The following is a 21429-nucleotide window of genomic DNA, read 5'->3' on the forward strand; positions in this document are numbered from 1 at the left end:
ATATCTCTCCCCCCACCTGCAGAGTGAGCTCCTGTAGTGAGGAGACCACCTGCAAAGATATAACAACCTCCCAACCAGTTAGAGAGCCCCCTAGTAGGGCCGATGCACCGGAGGTCCCCTGCACTGGGGCTGAGCCCCCTTGCATCCACCCGCCCACTGCTCCGGCGACACAACAGCCAGGACCCAAGCCCCCAAGGCCCGGCCAGCACCCCAGACCGGGGGGCGGAGCACCCCCAGACCTCAAATGTCTTCTAGCATGGACACTAAACAACTATACATATCATATTTAGGTGTTAAACAATGTGACTTTATGTGAACACATTTTAAAACACAAACTGTGTGTCTTTTGATCATTTTAAGTGGATTGTTTTTGACTAGTCAGGGAGTACTGCATTTCTCTGCTATAGTGTACTCCTTTTAACTGCTTTTTGTATCCATTTAAAAAAATAAATGAATTAAATTTCACTCATGTCTAAAGTGATTTGTTTTCTCTTTAATTATTGAAATGCTAATATATATATATATATATATATATATATATATATATATATATATATATATATATATATATATATAACAGTGTGAAACAAATGTAGACAAAGTAATAGAAAGTAAAGGCAGATAATTTACATTTTAATTTCTACTGCAATACATATATATACAATGCCATAAAATGTGACATAATACAGTGTGCAAAATGGTGATAGCGTGGTCAGCACTGTGGGCTCACAGCAAGAGGATCCTGGGTTTTAACCCTGCTGGGGGATCTTTCTGTATTGAGTTTGTTGACCGTAGGTGTAAATCTGAGCAGTAATGGTTACCTAGAGCTGGTCACATGTGCTATAGAACAGAGGTGATTGGCTGTAGACTCCCATCTCTGCAGGACCTGTACACCTCCAGGACACTGCGGCGTGCAGCTCGGATCTCAGCTGACCCTTCTCACCCTGTATACAGTCTGTTTGACCTGCTCCCCTCAGGCAGGAGGCTCCGGTCCATTCGCACCAGAACCTCTCGCCACAAGAACAGTTTCTTCCCCTCTGCTGTTGGACACATGAACAATAAACGTACGACTGTCCCCACCACTAACTCATGACCCTACGCTGTGTTCACTGCATGATTCCATGTTTTGGCACTGATCACCACCTGCACTCATGTATATATCTTTCTACGTAGCACTTTCAATTCTTATTCTCATGTATATATCTCATGTATATCTCATGCATATATCTTTCTACGTAGCACTTTTAATTCTTATTCTTACTTTTATTTTTTCATGTCTATTTAAGCGCAATTTATGACAGCATGTTTGCACTGAAGCACCGCAGCAATTTCCTAATGTTGTAAACCTGCTCAACATTTGGCAATAAAACCCATTCTGATTCTGATTCTGATGTGATTTAAGCTCCGGGCCTCATCCTGAATTCGATGAGTGTAAGAAAATGGATGGATGGGTTGATGGATAAATGTAGTGTGTCACAGTGTTAACCATTTCAATGTATAGCTCACAGGAATAAGAAAATTCAGTACAAGCTCCAAATAGTACCATATCTTGTACAATATCCTATTACAGTATTAATTAAGTCATTATTAAATACTTACATCTGAGCACATTTATTATTTTATCTAAACTAATTAAATGTCAAACATGGAAAAGGGGGGGTGGGGTGGGAGGCGCTTGCTGTGTTGTGTTGTTGTTTTTTCAGCACATTTGTTTACTTATTTATGCATGACGTCATGTTCCAGAGTTATCATGTTCCAGAGTTAAAGCGCCCTCTGGTGGACAGTGTAGGCGCGAGCCCTGCTCCTCCTCCCCTCTCTGATCAACAACGAGCCTGGTGATATAATACGCTGCCTAAAAACCTCCACACAGAAGCAAAATGGCCGATAGTAAACTAACCGATCACAGACCGTCTGACAGTAATCAAGGGGTTATGCATGTTTTGTTTACAGCTTGAGAGCTACAGTCGCGCAAAAAAGGATACTCGCCTTTCTTCAGTTTTTCTACGATTAACATTTCGCCTTTCGGTGATGTCATTTCTTATTCAATTTAGCCTTGAAAGCCTCGAAGAACTAGCTCGCTAGGGTAGCTACCTTGCTAACCTGCTAGCGGTAGGTTTGCAAGAATTTTTGCACAGAAGCACTTTATGTCCTGCGTGATTCCCGAGGTGAGTACTAAAACACGGACGTTTGGCCTTCACACAATAGAAGTACCGAGTAGAAACGCGAAGTATTTATTCACTCACACGGCGAGCATTCGAGGTTTCTCGGTTTTTGGAATAGGCTCGCTTGTTAGGCGTTGAAAAGCTGGGGAAACGTCACAGGTTCGTCGTGTGTTTTGGCCCTGTCGACCCCTTGCTACGGACTGGTTTTCGGTGTATTCGCTGACATGTTAGTCCTGAGTTTTGCGCCCGCCGTGACGTTACGAATTACAAGAATAAACCGTGTAAAAGGAGGGGGCAGCGTGTGGAAATAATGGGCCTGACGTGCCTCATTCTCAGCAGTCAACTTCGCTCAGGTTACGATCGCGCGGAGCCACAGAGGCACCTTCCTCTGTGACAGCTCACCGCCGCGAGCCCGGGCTCTCGGGTCAAAGCGCGAGAGCTCACCTGCCTAGCTGCTTTAAAACCCGCTACCATTAGCTAGTTGCTCTCCCGGTGCCCCTTCGTGGGTGCAGGTCTGTTCCCTACCGACCTGTTATATTTACATGAGGTGCAGGTTGTTTGCTCCCAGTACTGCGCAGATGTCCGGCTGTGCTTCTCATCATTACCTGTAATGTCAGCGAGCGGCATTAAACAGTGAAGGGTCACGGCTGTAACTTGTCGGGTTAGCATTCAGTAGCGTCTTGTGTCGTGGGGCTAATTATCAGCAGCTTGGCTAACAGAATTACTTGGCCTAGTCACATTTACAGCTCTGTAGAAGCTGGGATCCCTTTATTTTTCCCTCTGTGGCCGTTTTTGCTATTTTAATGTCATGTGTTTTGTTGTTAGATGCGAGCTGTGCGTTTGCATATGTCATTTGTTTACTTCTGGCATGGTGGGGAGGTCATAAACAAGTGTCTCCTTCATAACAGTGGACAGGTCGCTATTTCTTTTTCTTTTGTACCCTTTGGGTCATTGCAGCCATTTTACTTCCTACTTTACTGCCTGAAAAAAATCCCATTTTTTTCCCCCCCTTTTTTCCCAGAAATGCTGTAGACTATAAAGTCATGTTTGTTTGGCTGCTGCTCTGTTTGTCCACTGGTTGAATTGCAGTTGCTTGCTGGTTAATGAATTATGCAGTGAGAAACAAGACTACCAAGGGCTGTTGTCAAGCTGTCTGCTTCTGGTTAACGTTACAGTTCTTACAACACTGACTGTGTAGGAGTACATTTGGCGGTGATCTCGTGATGGCATGTTATAAATTTCGAGCCAGAATTTATGTGTGTGAAACAATGGTATGCTCTCTTTTTAAGCAACAAGCCAAATTCATTGAGGCTTTAGTTAGATAAATAATTGAACATGTATATTTCTCTTTTCAGACAGGAGAATCAAGAAGGGGAACAGTAGTTCATGGAAGACAAGAAAAAGAAGAAAGAAGATAAAAAGAAAAGGGAAACCTCTCAGAAGGTAAGCTGTGCTCTGTCTAGTTTGCAGAAAGTCTGTTTCTGTATCACTAACTGTTTGTGTTGAACAGGAGTTGATAAAATTTACAGTTTATTTGCCAGATTTTTGAGCCCTAATAACATCATTTGAAATTTTCAGAGCTGAAATTGCTTTAACATGCTGTAACTTGACAAGCTGCCTATCCCACACATTGGTATGACTCTTGAAAGTTTAGCCGAAATGCCCTGTTTAGATAAAAAAGATTTAAAAAAAAAAAAAACACACAAAGAAATAAACCCCCTCCCAAAAACCAAGCATGCCAAACGATTGTTTTTCTTCCTTTGTGTCATAGACATTGAATTGGTAAATATTTGGTAGTGAAGCTATTATATCCCATTATATTTTTTGTTAATGCTGGTCATAGAAAAATGTTGAGTCGACCAGAAATGAGATTTTGGCTTTAGATTGTGACACTTGAAGCGGATATAAAATTGCAGTTTGCTTTATTGTGCACACATGGCCAGCTTCCTGTATTGTAGAGGACTAAAAAAGGCTGGAAAATAACACTCTAAAATAAAAATCAAAAGTTATTTATTTCAAGGGCCTTTACCTCATAAAAGTTTGAGAGTATTATGGGAGATTCTGCCACAAATCTTCCATAAATAAACTTAAGGTACTGAACAAAAATCTGAGCTTCTCAGATGGGTATTTTATATGGAATGTCCCCTGTGGACATAGGTAGTCACATGAATGCAAACCTTTTTTTGCATTAAAAAAAAATCTAATTATCTCCTGCTTTACATCTCAGTTTCTTTTCTTTCTTTCTTCTTTTTTAGGTGCCAGAACAAAAAATCAAAGGTATGTGTTTTTCATGTCACTCTTCCTTCCTCCATCACTGAGTATTCCACATGTCAGTTTAATGACTTTGTTTCTTCTTCTTAAATATGCTGTAATGAACTTCAGTATGAGGTAACGACGTAGGGAATTTGTTGGATGTGGTTATGCACATGCGTACATATATGTTAGACCCATAGTGAATGTTATTAAACTAATCATAAATTGAGTAACACACCTACAGAGTGATGGTTTCTCTCATTTGTGTCTCTGCCAGTGCCAGAATCAGCCAAGCCCTCCTGTTCCCAGCCACCTGTCACCCCAGGCTCAGTGTCCCCCAGCCCTGGCCCTGTTGCCCCCTCATCCCCCAGTCCTGGTGCAGCTGGGGGTTCTGCCCAAGTTCCTCCTGGTGGTGGGAACAATGCAAAGCAGCGGACTGCTGTGGCCAACGGACAGCCCTCCACCTCACCCTCTGGAAGTCAGACCACCCAGCAGCAGCGATACATGTCTCGCGAGGTTCCACCAAGATTTCGCTGCCAGCAGGACCACAAAGTGCTACTGAAGAGGGGCCAGCCACCGCTGTCCTCCATGCTGCTGGGTGGAGGTGAGGGGGGCTCTGGAGGGGCTGAAGGAGGCAGCGGCTGGGGGGCCGCCCCACCTCTTCCCTCACAGGGAGCAGATAACCCCAATGCAAACACAGCTGGAGGCACAGGTGGGTTAATGTTTCAGAACATATGATCAAGTTTAATAGGTAGTCCAGTAACACAGTAGTAGTCTTGTCCTACATTAGAACAGAAACTTTGTTTTAAGGTGAATTTTTACAGATAACGCAATGGAGAGAATCAATCAGTGGCCTTTACAATTAATTTATTCATTATAAAGTTGTTCATGACAGTAGTGATATACGTTCGCTGTTCTAATTAGTCAGGTAGTGTTAGCAACATGTAGTAAACTCTGAAAGTTTTGAGTGTTGTTCATGATTTTTTCCGTAGATTCCAACCTGGGTTCATCCTCCCCTTCACCCCCAAACTCCTCCTCATCCTCATTATGTGTCGCTGCTCCGTCGTCTTCTACTACTACTACTTCAACTTATGCAAATTCCACATGGGGGGCAGGCTCTGGCAGCCAGTCCTCTTCTCAGGGCTGCGGGAAGGTGTTTGTGGATGGGACTGACCTGGAGGACTGGCCTACCATTATAGGGGGGGCCAAAGTGAGTTCCGATGGGGCTGGAGGAGGGGTGCAGGACTGCCCCGGAAACAACAACAGTAGTGCCTCATGGAGTGAGATAAGCATCCAGCAGAAGGGAGGAGCAGGGAACATGGACAATCCTTCCCCCCCTCGTTCTTCTCCTCTATCCTCCACTTCCTCACTAAACGAATGTGTTCAGTCAAGTGGTGGTGGTGGCGGCAGTGGTGTATGGGTCTCTCCCACCTCATCTCAGGTGGATGCGGGGCTAGGATTAGCAGCATTTTACAATTCCAAAGTCTCCCATCTTCTTCCTAGCCCTCAGGAGAGCCCTGTAGGTGGCAGCAGCAGCAGTGTCCCTGGTGCCAATTTCAACCCTGACATGAACCCCTCCGCTTGGCCCGCCCTGGTGCAGAGTGGGACATCAACTTCGGCTGGGGACAGTGCTCCACTACACTCATCCGTTACTTCATCTTCCTCATGTTCCGCCAACACCACCCTCATCACCACTCACACTTTTTCATCTGTGAATCAAACTGATCTTTATCAGCAGCACACTGAAACAGCTGCAGGTGCCAGGAGTGGAGAACAGCAGCAGCAGCACTTAGGAAACCCAGGACAGGAGCTGGGTTCAGGCGGGGCGGCACGAGAAGCAGGACCAAATCAAGAAGGTGGCAGTGAGGGGGATTGTGGGGCTGCTAGTGAAGGAGAAGGGAGCAGTAATCTTTCTGGCTCTACGTCTTCCTCCTCTGCCAGCTCTTCTTGGAGATCCATACCCCCAGTGTCCACTGACCTCAGTGCAGGGGCCTCACAGGCAGATGGGTGGGGTGGAGGAGGGACTGGAGCTCAGGGGCAGGAAGGGAATGTTTGGGGCTCTGGTACCCCAGGTAACAAGACAGGGTGGGGCAGGAGAAATGGTGGTGGTTCAACTACCCCAGTGGTATCTCAGGGACCGTGGGAAGGAAGCAGTTCAGATGCAGAGTGGGGTGAAACTGCAGGAAGTGCAAGTTCAAGTAATTTAGCAATAGCCAGTGGAAGAGGAGAAGAGGGGAGCAGCATCAGCAGTAGTGCAGGCAGCCTTGGTGTTGTTGGCAGCAGTTTGGAGGATTCTTCCTCACCAAAGTTTGCAACTATGACAAAAGCTTGGGACAATCAGAAAGGGATTGATACTGGGGACGGGGCAGTTATGGAATGGGGTGGAGGCACTGGAGGTGAAGGACCATCCTCTAGTGGAGGAGGATCCATAGCTGGAAGTGGTGGAGGAGGGAGTGGTAGCGAACAGAAACAAGAGAATTCCTCATCTGGGCACCACCACTCCCATCAGACCTCCAATGCTGAAGTGGCCTTACTTAGCTTGCTCAATCGGCCTGACCTGGACCCCAAGGTTCTGTCAAACACGGGCTGGGGGCAGACCCAGATTCGACAGAATGTGGCCTGGGACCTGGACACCTCATCAGGAGTCGGAAACAGAAATGAAAGAAACACTTCATCTTCCTCTGCGTTTTCATCAGCAACCATGAACACTACCACTACTCGCAGTCCTAGGTACCCATCTAACACTGGTTCAGTAACTAATGATACATCTGGTGGCAGCCATGCAACCAGCCTGAACTCTACAGTAAGGGATGGCTGGGATGGTGGCGCTGCACAGTCCACCTGTGGTCCTCATATGCCAAGTAGCACTATAAGGAAGCTGGGATCACCAGAAGAAGATCTAGAGGGCAGCCAGGGGAAGGCAGCTGGAGGCTGGGGTGATCTCCCACCTGAAAGCCAAGGCAAAACATGGGGGGCTGAAGAACAACAATGGGGGGATCAAAGAGGAGGTAACTGGAGAGACATAGGAGAACAGGGTAGTGGGTGGAAAGATGGTCCAGAAAATAAAGGAACAGGGGGGTGGAAAGGAGGTGGAAGAGGGGAGACAAGTGGTTGGGGGGGAGGAGACTGGAGACAGAGAGATTCTACACCTGGAGGTGGGTGGGGAGATGGGAGGAGTAGAGGTGGGAGCAACTCTGATGAGGGATCTTCCTGGGGTGCATCGGATGAAGGAGGGTCTCAGCGAGGAGGATGGGGAGATGGGGGTGGCGTCAAATCCCACCCGGACTGGGGGAGTACAAAGCCCCATACAGCAGCAGCACAGATACCAAACAGCCAAGCGACACCAATGAAAGCCCCAAATCAGCAGCAGCACCAATCACAGGGTCAGCAACCACCAGGAGGTCCCATACAAGGAGGGTGGAACAGCCGGCCAAATGTTGGAGGTGGAGGTCCACCTTCCAAGAATCAGAACCAAAGTTCAGGCTGGACCTCTGGCCCGATTCCCCAAATCTCCGGAGGTGGCAGTAGTGACACCCTAGAACCCAGCGGCTGGGAAGAGCCCTCCCCTCAGTCCATCAGCCGCAAAATGGAAATCGACGATGGCACATCAGCCTGGGGAGACCCAAACCGCTACAACACCAAGAACGTGAACTTGTGGGACAAGAACAGTGCAATTCCAGGCCAGAGCCACAGTCAGCAGGCCCCACCACCATCCATGCAGCAGCAACAACCACCTAGAAGACAACAGGGGATGCAGTCCAGCAGCACAACTCCTGGCAATGGCGCCATGGGTAAGAAAAAGCTTTTATTTCACAGTGTCAGCCTTGTTAACAACCTTATGGACATTTGCTATTAAAATCATAAACGATTAAGCTTCTTTTACGTAGTACTTTCTTCTAAACAACAATGTCTAATTTTATCAAGGTGCAGGCATGTGGGGAGGAGGTGTACAAACTGTGGATAATGGTACGGCAGCTTGGGGTCAGGCTTCAGATGCAACATCAGGTTGGGGTGATCCAGATGAACCTGGTAAAGCTTCTGGCTGGGGGAATCCTTCACCCAACCCTGGTAAACCTGGTAAGGATTTAAAACAAAAAAAAACAAAAAACAGCATTTTGTTTTTCATGTGTTGATGATGTCTCAGAACCACATATCAGACATTTAGCAACATTGCACTTCTTAGTATGACTAGGCTTCATGAATGTTAACTCCACAATCCCCAAATAGAGAAACAGCTGACTTTATCATAACCATCTGTTTTGTTTTCACTGCAGGTGCCAAGTCTATTGAAAACTGGATTGGAAAAGGAGACTCTATTTCAGCTTCCCGTCATCCAAGCTGGGATGAGGAAGAAGATGGTGGTGGCGGAGCCTGGAACAGCACAGGCTCACAGGGAAGCAGTTCTTCCTTCAACTCTGGAGGCTGGGGTCAGACACATGGGGGGAAAAGAGGGAACATGAAGGTGAGGAAGAAAGATTCCAGGACACACAAACGGCTATAAACTACCAATTGAAGTTCATTGTACTGCAACAAAACACTTTGATTTTTGTTTAGCACTTAAAGGGTGATGTTTGGATTTTTTTTACTTAAAGGCCGGAGGAGGGGACAGTTGGATGAACCCAGTGTCACGCCAGTTTTCAAATATGGGCATTCTGGTAAGATACGAATAAGATAATTATTTAAGAAAAAACTTTTTTTTAGCTCTCCTCTCACAGTCTAAAGACATGCAATTAGTGGAGTTCAGTTAATTGGTAATTCTAAATTGCCCATAGGTGTGAATGTGAGTGCGACTGGTTGTCTGTGTGTTAGTCCTGCGACAGACTGGTGACCTGTCCAGGGTGTAACTCGCCTCTTGCCCTAAGACAGCTGGGACAGGCTCCACCCACCCTGACTCTGAATTAGATAAGGGAAGAGAGTGGATGGATTTATAGCTTTCATGTATTTAGTGCCATTGCTGCTGTATGATTTGATATGATTTTGTTTTCCCCTCTATCACTAATGTTGTTATGATGGTTACATTATCAGTGAGGGTGCTATCACTGTACTACTAAAGAGTGAGGTCACTTTTCTTTTCTTTTTTCTACCTCTCTCTAGGATGATCCAGGTGTCGACAAAAAAATGGAAGGAGACAAGAGAGGAATAACTGACTATAATGGAGAAATGCGGAGGGGAGGAAGAGGTGGAGGTGGTTACCGCATGCCTAGTTCCAAAGATATGGGCCCTGTTGACATGGGGCCCTATGGTGAAAAGGTGTGTTGGGAGTGTTAAGTAGTCTTTAATTATTATAAGAACAAAGGTAGCTGTCAGTTTGAATAATTTGAACTTTAGTACTCACAGTATCGACTGAGTGTTATAAAATATTACCACAAATAAAGTAAGGGTTTTAATGACCAATTAAGGAAGCTGGAAAGTTTTTAGATGTAAAGTGGCACTTCTACACTTTGGCAAGCTTTATCAGTGCTATGTAGATTTAATCAATTATGGCAGGTAGAACCATGGAGCTGAAATTGAAGAGAAATGCTCCTTTCCTTTTAAAGATAGGATGATATGAACTGTGGATGCTTCGTTTTCTCTTGCTGTGCTCAGGGACTGCACAGAATATTACCAAGGGCCTCCACTGGCCACACTTCGAGAGCCCTGGCTTTAGTTGTAAATTGTTTCTATTCTGTTCCAGATGGGTGGCCACGGAGTGTTTGTCAGTGGTGGTGGAGGGATGTCTCAGCCTCGAGGGATGCACCAGCCTGGCATGCATTCGATGAACCCCTCCCAGGGGTTACGTGCACAAGTGCCTCATCCGTTCCTGTCTGCTCAGGTTTGTTTCCTGTTGTTATTAATTATGATGAAGCTGTTTGTACAAGGTTTTGGTTTGTTTTTTTTGGTATATTGGATATCTTATACAAATGCAGAGCCATTGGGTCATCAAGGTCAGCTAACCTCACACATCTGGTGGTCTCACAAGTTTTTTGAGAAGAGTTTATACATAATTATTAAATATATATAATAACATAGTCCATTAAACTTTGTGCCAATTTTATGAAGGTAACTGAAACCTGTACGTGACATTAAGTAAAGAAAACAATTGATTTTCACTATACATGACATAAACAAATTATAGCATTACAGTTGGTTAGTTAATATTCAATTATATATAATATAGTTATATTATTTTTAACAACTAATTAAACTTTAGCTTAGTTATTTTACTGACTACTCCCACCACTTATTAAAGTAATTATAATGGCGTCGCCAACTAATATTTAGTCATATTGTGCAATCACAGACTATAAAAATTTCAGTTTTATCGAACTAGAAGCTGCCTGCCTACAGCGTGCAGAGTCACTGCAGTATGCACTAGCACATGTGATACAGGCACATAATCTGCCTCATGTAAATGTGACACCAATTTGAAATGTTTTTAAACTGAATATCAGTTTTTGACGGGGCTTTCATACATTTCTTGCGTTTGGTTTCGATGCTCCAGCTTATCCTGCACTGCTGGAAACCTGACAGGGCTTATTGATAGAGTGTCCCTGTTTCTCATAACGTGCTTTGCCCGGAGTGTCTTTCAGCACCCATATACTTGTGAATTCTTGTGGCTTGCAGGTGCCGGGTCCTATGCTGAAGCAGATGCCCTCTCCTGGTGGAAGTGTGGGTGGTGTAGTTGGAGGAGTAGGAGGTGTCGGTGGTGTTGGAAGTGTCGGAGGGGTTGGCGGAGGCGTGTTCCCTCCCCAGATTTCCCCACAGCAGCTAGCAATGCTCAGCAACATTTACCCCCCCATGCAGCAGTTCCATCTGGTAAGTGCCTGAATGATACGTCATCGATTGATTGATTGCAATAAAACATTGTCAGTAGTTTTTCTTATTAGTTTATAGTGGAAAACATTGATGTCGAAGCAGAAGATGTAGACTAAATAATGTCACTTTGTAATGGATTAAAATGTTTGTGAAAACAGCTGTGTTTTGTTTTTTTGTCCGCCAACACACAGGCTTGTCAGTTCCTGCTACAACAACAACAGCAGCAGCAGCAACAGCAGCAGCAGCAGCAGTTTCTGCAGAACCAGAGGAAGTTCCCTCAGCCTCAGCCTCTCAGGCAGCAGCCAGACCCACAGCAGGTGAGCGTGCATGCCAATAAAATGCCATCGGAGCAGTAACAACACTATAAATAGTACTCTGTAAAATGTGGTCAGAAATACTCAGAAGTTCTGTTAGGCTAATTAGCTGAGGTGTAGTTCAGAACCATCACTTTATTTTTAAACTTTGGTGACAGATGTGACACTAGTGTTTGCTTCAGTCACGTCAGACTAGAATATGTGAAACTATGTAATATAAATATAGATTATTGGTGACCATTCAACTGTACTTTTTTTTTTTTTTTTTTTTTTAAAATTTCATCTTGTCAGCTGGCGAGGATTATGGCTATTCTGCAGCAACAGAGACAGCATCAGCAGGGTGGAGTTGGAGGAGCAGCACCAGGAGGGAGTTCCAAACTGTCCCCCTCTCACCTGGGAGGAGGCCTATCCAAACAGGCCATGGTAGACCCTGTTCCACATCCTGGAATTGGGGGAACCTTATCAGACCTTCACACCAAAACACCAGGGATGTACTCTGGTGAGTGCTTGTGGTTAGGTGTAAATTCAGCGCTCCCCGGATTTGCATAATATTCAGTTTTATTTTATTTTTTTATAGCACCAAATATCACAACAGTCACCTAAAGGCGCTTTATATTGTAAGGTGAAGACCCTACAATAATAGACAGAAAATCCCAACAATCGCCTTGGAAAGGCAAATCCATCTGCTGTGACCAGTAGTGGGTGAGGAGAGGGAGACGGGATAAAAGGCACACTGTGGAAGAGAGCCAGAGATTAATAATAACAATGGTTAAATGCAGAGTGGTGTGTAAATATTGAGTGAAGAAGAAATGCTGAAAGCTGAAGGCTCTGACTATCAAAATATTATGTGCGCATTAAAGCTGACACTTTTTTTTTTTTTTTTTCTTTTCCCATCTTGCCAGGGCTTACTCCTGGAAGTAACCTGTCAGGACTGGAGCTCGGTCCCATGATGGGAGGGATGAAGGATCTAGGAGGACAGCAGTCCCGCTTTAAATGGATGATGGAGGGACACTCTCCAGCTCCCTCTCCCCCCGACTCAACCATTCACAAGAACGGTAGGTAAACAGATGGTCTGTTCCTATCAGCAACTGGTCTGGTAATCATCTTTGTTCACAGTGTATCTGAATGAGCCGCTGTGAACCAAAATGTTGCGAAACATATTCATGTCAGTCTGTCTGACCTCCTTTCTCTGTCATGTCCCATTTTTAAAGGCCCTTTACCCAGTGCTGTAAAGGTTAGAGGAGGGTCTCCTTACTCCCAGTATGAAATGCTGGGAAGTGATGGTTTGGGGATTCCCCCTCAGGGCTCTGCAGACAGCTGGCACCGGACCCCTGGTAGTAAAATGGGGAACAAATCTGCCACATCAAGCTGGCCTCCAGGTGAGTGGTTTTTTCTGTTTGTTTGTGTTTTTTTTTTTTTTGTCTGCTACTTACCAAAACAGCTGTTTTTCATCTTAATAACTAAAGTAATTAATTTGCTTCTAATTCTGGGGCCATCCAGTATGTGTAGTACTTAGGTTGAAGACTTGGAGCCAGCATAGTTAACAAACCCTGCAGGCACACTGTTATTAAGTTGGACTGTTTTGCACGGCATATTTGTTAATCAGGGTTTTGTTTTTTGTTTTTTTTCCTCCGTAATGACAGAATTCCAGCCCGGTGTGCCCTGGAAGGGCATACAGAACAGTGGAGACCCAGAGTCTGATCCCTATATGACCCCTGGTAGTGTTCTTGGCTCCCCAGGATCCCCAAGCCTCAACGACTCTGACCACCAGTTACTGCGAGACAACATAGGTATTTGAAGTTTTGACGAGCATAGGTGTTGGTTTTGACTCTGGTATTATGATTTGTATTACAAGAACTCTGCTTCTGTCCCAAATAAAGCCCAGAATAGATTACAGGAACTCACTGTGCTAATGATTAGTCATTTTGAGAATGAACATGAATCTGAAATTCTGCCGATTAATCTGCTATATCACTAAAGGTGCAGTTGTTAATAGACTGCATTACAATCTAAGTTCCCCTTTGAAGGCTGCAGCTCATCCCTACGAGGATTAAGGCTAAGTACTAAATCTTTTCACCACTTACTGTTATAGCTGTCAGCTGGTGATTATTCTATATGGCAGGCATTTCTTTTGTGTTAGTTCTTACTACAGAGCTGTTAGTTTGGCTCTCTTTCACAGATTTCTACCAAATAAAAACAAAAAATCCCAGAAAACAGGGACTCGGATCTGAAAATGACATTTTTATTTTGTCTGTTTCTCTTGTAGCCTACAGTTGTCTGCTATGCCAAGCTCAGGACCGGAAAAAGCAATTTTAAGCATATTGCTGCTTTTTCTTAATCAGTATAAGTTATAGTGGCTGCATCCCCTAAGGTTCCTAGTTCTGCATTTGTCATATACAACAAAAAAAAGCTGCACTAGTGCTTTAAACAGTGTCTCACCCTGTATAGTATAAAATAGGAAAAACTACTAATAGTAGAAGAGATGAGAGGAAAAAAATGGAGAAAATAAGCAAATAAAAAAATTCTCTCACACAAAGGTGGTAATTTGAGGTGGTAGACTATGCTTTAAATATAAAATGAAAGACAATGATTTGGCAATGACAAAGTCACAGCATTCAGGGTGGCGATGGCCTTTGTGTATAAACTTTTCAGAAGTGTAGTGGTGTTTAGATAATATTGTAATGTTTTGTAGGGCCAAATCCTTCTCTCAACACCTCGCTGCCTTCACCTGGTGCCTGGCCCTACAGTGCCTCAGACAGCCCCCTCAGCAATGCACACAGCACAGGTGGGTTTTTGATTGGTGGATATTGTTAAACTGTATTTATATTTTGACTTATTAGCTTCATTATATTGTTTCTGTCATGTGTTAGCACTGTATTTTACAAGTTAAGAGTTCTTTTGTTTTATGCCTCTTTCTTCCACTCACCTTTTCCTTCTTAGGAAAGTACTCTGATTACAAGCCCAGCTGGCCTCCAGAGCCCATTGGACAGAACAAGTTGTGGAAGACCAGTCGCAACAGCTCCCAGCTGCCACGCCCCCCTCCTGGCCTAACCAATCAGAAGCAAGCCTCACCCTCGCCATGGGGTACTGGTGGCCCTCGGTTGGCCCGGAGCTGGGGAGGGGGTGGGATTAATCAAGAGTCAAGATTTGGGCAAGGTACCTCTACAGGGACCTTATTTCATAGTTTACAGCTTAACTGTTTATGATATAGAGGATTAAGTCAGTGTAAATAAAGAAATCCTTACATTTGTCATTTTATCCCTAATTTATAGGCTCAGCTTGGAGTGATGGTGCAGCCTCCAGAGGCAGCTGTTGGTTGCTGTTGAGCAACCTGACCCCTCAGGTAAGGAGGAGGAGAAGCAAACACTGAGAAACGACTAAACAAGGCAGTTATTGCCATCTTCAGAAACTGAACTTGTGCGAAAGGGTGATGTAAAATCGTAACAGGACCGTGTTGTATGAGCAGTGTGTCTCACACTTCATGCATTTGTTTGATGATCGCCACGTCATTCATATAATTATGTGAAAAAATAATGATCGACAATTTAATAGCTTGAAGGAATTTGGATGAGCTTTTCTTGTGAAACATAAGAGAAGGAATTTAAAGGGGAGGAGGGGGTATCTGTAATGGCATTAATGACCCCCCCCCCCTCCAGATCAAGCTACAGCTGGAAAACCTTAAAAATCAGTGAAGCAGTCACATGGAAAATTTATTATGATGATTCAGTAATAATCAAACTCTAATATAAAAAAATTGTGTAATTTATATATTTGTGGTTTTTATTACATCTTCCAAAAGGAGAGTAATTGCCATTACTTTGTTCGCCCCTTATTCTTCTTCTGGCTTTGCAATAAAGGCGTTAACAGGCAGAGAGGTGCTGCTGCTGCTGCTGGTGGTCAGACCAGGACGAGCTTTCCCTGCCATCAGTAGCAGAACTATATCATCCAGTTTAATAAAATGAATGTGATCTTTGCACAACCTTTAAAGGTGCACAGTGAAGCAGACAACAAAGAAGAGAAACGAGTGCAACAGTAAGTGGCACAACAAAGGGTCCTGTTAATTTGAGACTTGTTTTGAGAGTTGATGAAGGAATAGGTTGTTTAAAAAAAACAACAAAAAAAATGAAGTGTATAGACTTGTTTGGTAAGAAAAGAAACCTGGAAGCTATACAGTACTATACCCAAAGCCAGTGTAGCTACTTTCAGCTCTTCCCTTATTTAAAAGCAGGTGTCTGTTTGATTTGGCAGGGGTTTTTTTATTATTATTTAAACACTGAATAACACTCTTGACATGATCCCAGTGGGATTTGTCTCCTGGGATCAAACCAGGGATCTTTGTCTCATTAGGCAGGTATCTAAACCACAGCTGTTTACATATGCAACATGAAAATGTGCACAATTGACTTTGTGTAGTATAAAATAGTCATGAGGAATAATGTACGCTATGATAAAATTATAGATGCGATTCAAATTATTTAAAGTGTTTTTTGTTTTTACCTCGAATGGTTCATTGAAGGCCTCAGTTTTAAAAATCGATTTTCTTAAGTACTTCATGTGTTCACGGGTTAAACCTCTTTGACACAACAGAATTGATCATGGCCATAAATACTTAGACCATATTAACAGCTACATGTACAGATCGGTCAGGGTTTAGGCACTTTAAACTGCTTTTCTCATTCATTTGCATTCCCCTTCACTCTGTCCTATGCAAATTACACGGACCCATGAATGACCCAGCCGTAATTTGATTGCCAAGTTGGATGAGCCATTTAATCAATTAGAGCTTGTATAAATGACACTTCCACGACTTCCTCTGTGAAAATCATAGAAATTAAAGTGTTTTCCAAAGTAAGACCAAGTTTGTTCTTGTTAGAATCTCCCGTGCAGGCTTGCACAACTTGAAGATCTTACTGTAAATGTACTGTAACTTTATTACATGTCATAAAGCCACACCTTACCACTCACATTATTTATTAGTGCACAGTTTTTCATGTACATAATCATTGTTGTGTGGCCTCCTTACCTGACCTTTCTCTGGCCCGATAAGTGATCACTCAAGATGGTGGATAATTGCCCTATGAACGTTACATCACACATCCACGCGTTCTGCTGAGGACATTGGTCGATGTAATATAACTCCTCACTCCTTACTTTTACCTCTACCATTGCAACAAAGTGACTATCAGTAATCTTTTCTAATCAAAAGTCTTACGTTATGTTTGGGTTCCTCAGAAATCAAGAGTCTCTTCACAGTAACGGATTTTTCACCAAAATTGGTCCTTCTAAATATGACAAACAACCTCCAGAGTCTAATCCTATACGGTATCTATACAATTATTCCCTCTTCCCTGTAGATTGATGGCTCCACGCTGAGGACTATCTGTATGCAGCATGGCCCCCTGCTGACCTTCCACCTTGGCCTGACCCAGGGCACCGCTCTGATTCGTTACAGCACCCGGCAGGAAGCAGCCAAGGCCCAGGGTGCACTGCACATGTAAGTTTACCTATACCCTCACTGCTCCGCGTGAAGCAAACGGTAATTCTGCACATACTGACCTGAAGAACCTTGTCTTATAACTTTCTTAAACAGGTGTGTCCTGGGCAACACCACGATCCTGGCGGAGTTTGTGAGCGAAGAAGAAGTTGCTCGCTATGTTGCACATTCCCAGGCCGGAGGGGCAGAGGGAGCCAGCTCAGGAGGGGCAGCGACCGGTGGGGCACAGGGTTCATCCGGAACAGGCACAACTGTGGTGGCCAGCAGTGGAGGAAGTTCTCCGGGGAGCGAGCGGGCAGCTGTGGGGGCAACTTCAGGTGGAAACGGAAATGGCAGTGGAGGAGAGAGTGGAGCAGCAGTTCTAGCTGGAGTTAGGTCCTCTGGCTCTGGCTGGCAGAGTCTTGATGGTACAGGTAGTTCTTCAGAGAGCTCCTCAGCCCAAGGACCCGGGCTGGGGATATTTTCCCAGTGGAGCACCAACGGGGCTGGGGAGGGAGGAGGCGTCGGGGGAGTAGAGTCTGGGAGGTCTGGGCTTTGGGGAGGCATGACTGCAGGATACCCCAGCAGCAGCCTGTGGGGGGCACCGCAGATGGAGGAAAGGCACCAAATGGACAGCCCTGCTGGATTGTTGCCTGGCGACCTGCTGGGGGGAGGAACCGATTCCATCTGAGGATTTCCCCCCCCCTGCTTCCATTTGTACGTGTAGGTTTGGACACACTGATACAGCATACACTGGGATTCATATGTACTTACTATGGCACACGCACACACACATATATACACACACACACACACACACACATACACACACGCATTACATGGTATGCATATAAATGTACTACACATATACACACGTGTGCATACGTATACGTAGTATGCAAATTTATGTGCACACACAAAGCAGAAATGTGAGACATGCTTACACACATTCTCGTGGCCAGACTTAAGCTATTATATAAAACAAATGCAGGGACTGTTAGATGTGTATACAGCCTTTTTTCCACAGATGAAGATTTCAACTGCTTAGACTTGAATCCTGAAAAAAAAAAAAAAGAATGAAAAGTCAGTTGGTCTGAAAGACTTGACTGGATTGCAATGTGCTTAGTAAATAGGTGACTTTTCAGCAGATTTACATACACATGCACACACCAAATACAGAGAAGCCTTCAGACAGATAGGCACTGTAAACAGCATTACCTTCATCGTAAAAGAGAACTTAAAACTACTACATGATGTGAGGTTTAAAGTGCAGTTTGTATTCACATCCCCTTAAAGATGGAGATCGAATCCAAACACATGCAAACAGCTCTGATTGACAGCAGAACTGTATCTTACTGTGTATGTTAAGTTTGTTTTTGTTTGTATGGTTTTAATTTTTAAACAGTGAAAATACTGAAAAATGTCATTGTTCTGTTTTCAAAATGCTGACCTCCTACTGTTGTATCTCACGCACTCTTTTTCTCTGTTATTCTCTCTTGAACATGGTTGTTACTGTTGCAGTGATAAATGTTAAATTGCAGGCAGTTTGAGGCTATGATGCATTTCTCCATGTGTTGATACTGTGTGCACGCGTAGTGTCGTACACACTGAGCGTGAGTGAGACTGAGACCAAGTAAGTGGATTAAACCACCGCAGTTGTCATGCGTGAGTGCGCGTGTGCGTGAATGTGAGGATGATGTGTGTGCATGTTAATGCCTGTCATAATGTGGGCAAGGCTGCTTACTTATACAGAAGGTCTATACAAAAATGTTTTTGAGTGCATTCAGTATACTGCTGACTGTGTGTTAAGAAATATTCGCACTAATGCTTTTCTCTCTCATTTGAAGTTGTTTTTTCTTTTTTTTTAAAGCAGACTTGTCTTTTTTTATTGTCCGACCTGCAATAATAAAAAAAGAACATTTTGATGACACAAAGAGCTGAAGGCATATGCGTCGAGAAAAAAAAAATGGACATGCCAAAATCTTATCAAACTGTGTAGAGCGGGAGGGAGGGGTGGGATGGGTTGTTTACAGATGCAGAGTAAGCGTTACCGTACGTTTTTAATGTTCTGTTGTTGTGTATTCGTTTTAAATTAAGACAGGCTTTAACACTCCTGTTCAGTGTTTTCGTTTTGAGATTTTACAAATAAAAGAAAAAAAATTTATTTAAACAAAATGAGAACAAGATTAATAAAGATGAAAGTATTGGCTTCTAAACTTGTTCTTCTTCTTTGTTGTGTGTGTGTGTGTGTGTGTGTGTGTGTGTGTGTGTGTATTTGTATTCAGGTGTCTGTCTGCTGTAATCCACACTTGGCTCAGCAGGTGATCATGACTAAAGAAAAAAGGTGTATGGACTGGACCACATGTCAGTCACCCTCTCATCACTATTGACAAACCAATCCTATTTAACACTTGCGTCAGTCTCTGGTAAGCCAGTGCTTACTGAATGAAATTATTTACCCACACTGATAACCTTTATGGGTTCATCCTGTGTTAAACCTGTATGAGGTTGTCCATGTAACCTTTATTATACACCTTAAATTTTATGGCTTGATATAATTTTCAAGTGCCCTTGCATATAGTCCCGATCAAAATTTAAGACCACTTGGAAAAATGGCCAAAAAAAATCATGTTTTGCATGGTTGGATCTTAACAAGGTTCCAAGTAGAGCTTCAACATGCAACAAGAAGAATTGGGAGTGAGACAAAACATTGTTTTGAGCATGCAATTTATTGAAAACAACACGGAAACTGAAACAGGCTGATTACAGCTGATCAAAAGTTTAAGACCACATGCCTTTAAAGAGACAAATCTGTGCAAACATGTGGCTTCATTGTAATTTTCTGTCAGGTAGTCACACTGTCATGACAATCTGACAGAAAAGGCAAAATATTTCCCTTTTTAAACGTGGTTGGGTTGTTGAACCTCATAAACGGGGTCTCTCGCAGCACACCATCGCTGCTGAGGTGGGACGCAGTAAGACAGTCATTGGAATTTCTTACCGTAAATGATCTTGAGGGTTATGGAACAAAAAACTCAAGTGGAAGACCCCAAAAAATTTCACCAGCACTGAGCTGGAGAATCCAATTGGCTGTCCGTGAAGACATAGGCCGATCTTCTACCCAAATTAAGGCCGTTACTGGTGCCGACTGCAGCCCCTTAACCATCGGATGGCATCTGACACTGAAGGGCTTCAAAAACAAAAAACGTCTTCAATGGCCTTGTCTCCTTGAACGCCACAGAACTGACTGTTTGGACTTTCCAAGAGAGCATCAAACATGGGACATTGAAAGGTGGAAGAAAGCTTTATTCTCTGATGAGAAAAAATGTAACCTTGATGGCCCTGATTGTTTCCAACGTTACTGGCATGACAAGTAGATCCCACTACTCAAAACGGCCTACTACGTCAAACAGCCACTGGCTATGTCCAGATGTTGCAGAGAGCATCCCTCATGACTAAGGGCCCTCGTCTGTGTGGTAATGACTGGGTTTTTCAACAGGACAATGCTACAGTATACAATGCCTGCAGGACGAGGGACTTCCTCCAGGAGAATAACATCACTCTTTTGGACCATCCTGCGTGATCGCCTGATCTAAATCCAATTGAGAACCTTTTCAGATCAATGGCAAGGGAAGTTTACAAAAGTGTACAACAGTTCCAGACCATCTTCCTGTGACCATCTTCACCACTTGCAGAAATGTTCCCACTCGCTTCATGGAAATGCTTGCATCAAGCATGCTGCAACAAATTTTTGAAGTGATCAACAATAACAGTGGAGCTACTCATTACTGAGTTCATGTAGGGAACTTGATTTCTGTTTTGGGAGGGTTTACAGGTTTTTTTTTGGTGGTGTGGTCGTAAAGATCAGCTGTAAAGCAGCCTGTTTCCATTTAAGGGTTGTTTTCAATAAATTGCATGCTCAAAATTTTTTTTTGTCTCATCTCCAATTCTTCTTGTTGCATGTTGAAGCTCTACTTGGAACCTTGTTAAGATCCCACCATGGAAAAATAGGATTTTTTTTGCCATTTTTCAAGTGGTCTTAAACTTTTGATTAGGACTGTATGTAGGATGAGCTCACTCTCTCTCTCTTTCCCAACTGGTCCTAGCTGACCCCTCCCTGAGCCTGGTTCTGCTGGAGCCTGGAGGTTTCTTCCTGTTAAAATTGTCACCAAGCACTTGTGCTAAAGTCTGACTGTTGAGTTATCTCTGTATTATTTTAGGTTCTTTACCTTACAATACAAGGTTCCTTGCGGCAACTGGTGATTTGGTGCTATATAAATAAAACTGAATTGAAAATGATTGGATTCAAGAAACGCCCTTTGGCATCAGATTTTAACACATGGAAGGTAGGAACAAGAATAATGGCAAAGTGAAAAACTGTGCAGGGACATAGTTTATCCAGGAATTTAAAAAAAAAAAAAAAAACTCTTGC

The 21429-nt window shown here is 43.7% G+C and overlaps 1 protein-coding gene across 4 annotated transcripts; it reads left to right on the forward strand.

Moving 5' to 3' along the window:
- Nucleotides 1-1835: 1835 nt before the first annotated feature.
- LOC120742556 (trinucleotide repeat-containing gene 6B protein-like) lies at nt 1836-19213 on the forward strand. Of its 4 annotated transcripts, none has more exons than XM_040045937.1 (21): nt 1836-2165; nt 3518-3605; nt 4418-4439; nt 4693-5127; nt 5408-8206; nt 8346-8492; nt 8687-8877; nt 9008-9070; nt 9510-9665; nt 10090-10227; nt 11019-11210; nt 11402-11527; nt 11816-12023; nt 12427-12579; nt 12736-12903; nt 13168-13314; nt 14217-14309; nt 14465-14680; nt 14797-14867; nt 16879-17018; nt 17115-19213. In XM_040045937.1, the coding sequence occupies exons 2-21, from the start codon at nt 3549-3551 to the stop codon at nt 17686-17688; spliced, it is 6096 nt and encodes a 2031-aa protein (XP_039901871.1). In that variant the 5' UTR covers nt 1836-2165; nt 3518-3548; the 3' UTR covers nt 17689-19213. The 4 variants fall into 4 exon arrangements, with proteins under 4 accessions (XP_039901871.1, XP_039901868.1, XP_039901870.1 ...); XM_040045934.1 differs by having other exon boundaries at nt 1837-2165; nt 8340-8492; XM_040045936.1 differs by having other exon boundaries at nt 1839-2165; nt 8340-8492; nt 8690-8877.
- Nucleotides 19214-21429: the final 2216 nt, after the last annotated feature.

Source organism: Simochromis diagramma, unplaced genomic scaffold (genome assembly GCF_900408965.1).
Source record: "Simochromis diagramma unplaced genomic scaffold, fSimDia1.1 OVJJ01000150.1, whole genome shotgun sequence".
Lineage (NCBI taxonomy): Eukaryota > Metazoa > Chordata > Actinopteri > Cichliformes > Cichlidae > Simochromis > Simochromis diagramma.

Bases quoted from the DNA above. Each gene is read 5' to 3' on its own strand.
- LOC120742556 (XM_040045934.1), top strand. From the start codon at position 3,549: ATGGAAGACAAGAAAAAGAAGAAAGAAGATAAAAAGAAAAGGGAAACC. The intron at 12,024-12,426 runs GTGAGTGCTTGT...CCATCTTGCCAG, and splicing joins AACACCAGGGATGTACTCTG to GGCTTACTCCTGGAAGTAAC. The intron at 12,580-12,735 runs GTAGGTAAACAG...CCATTTTTAAAG, and splicing joins CTCAACCATTCACAAGAACG to GCCCTTTACCCAGTGCTGTA.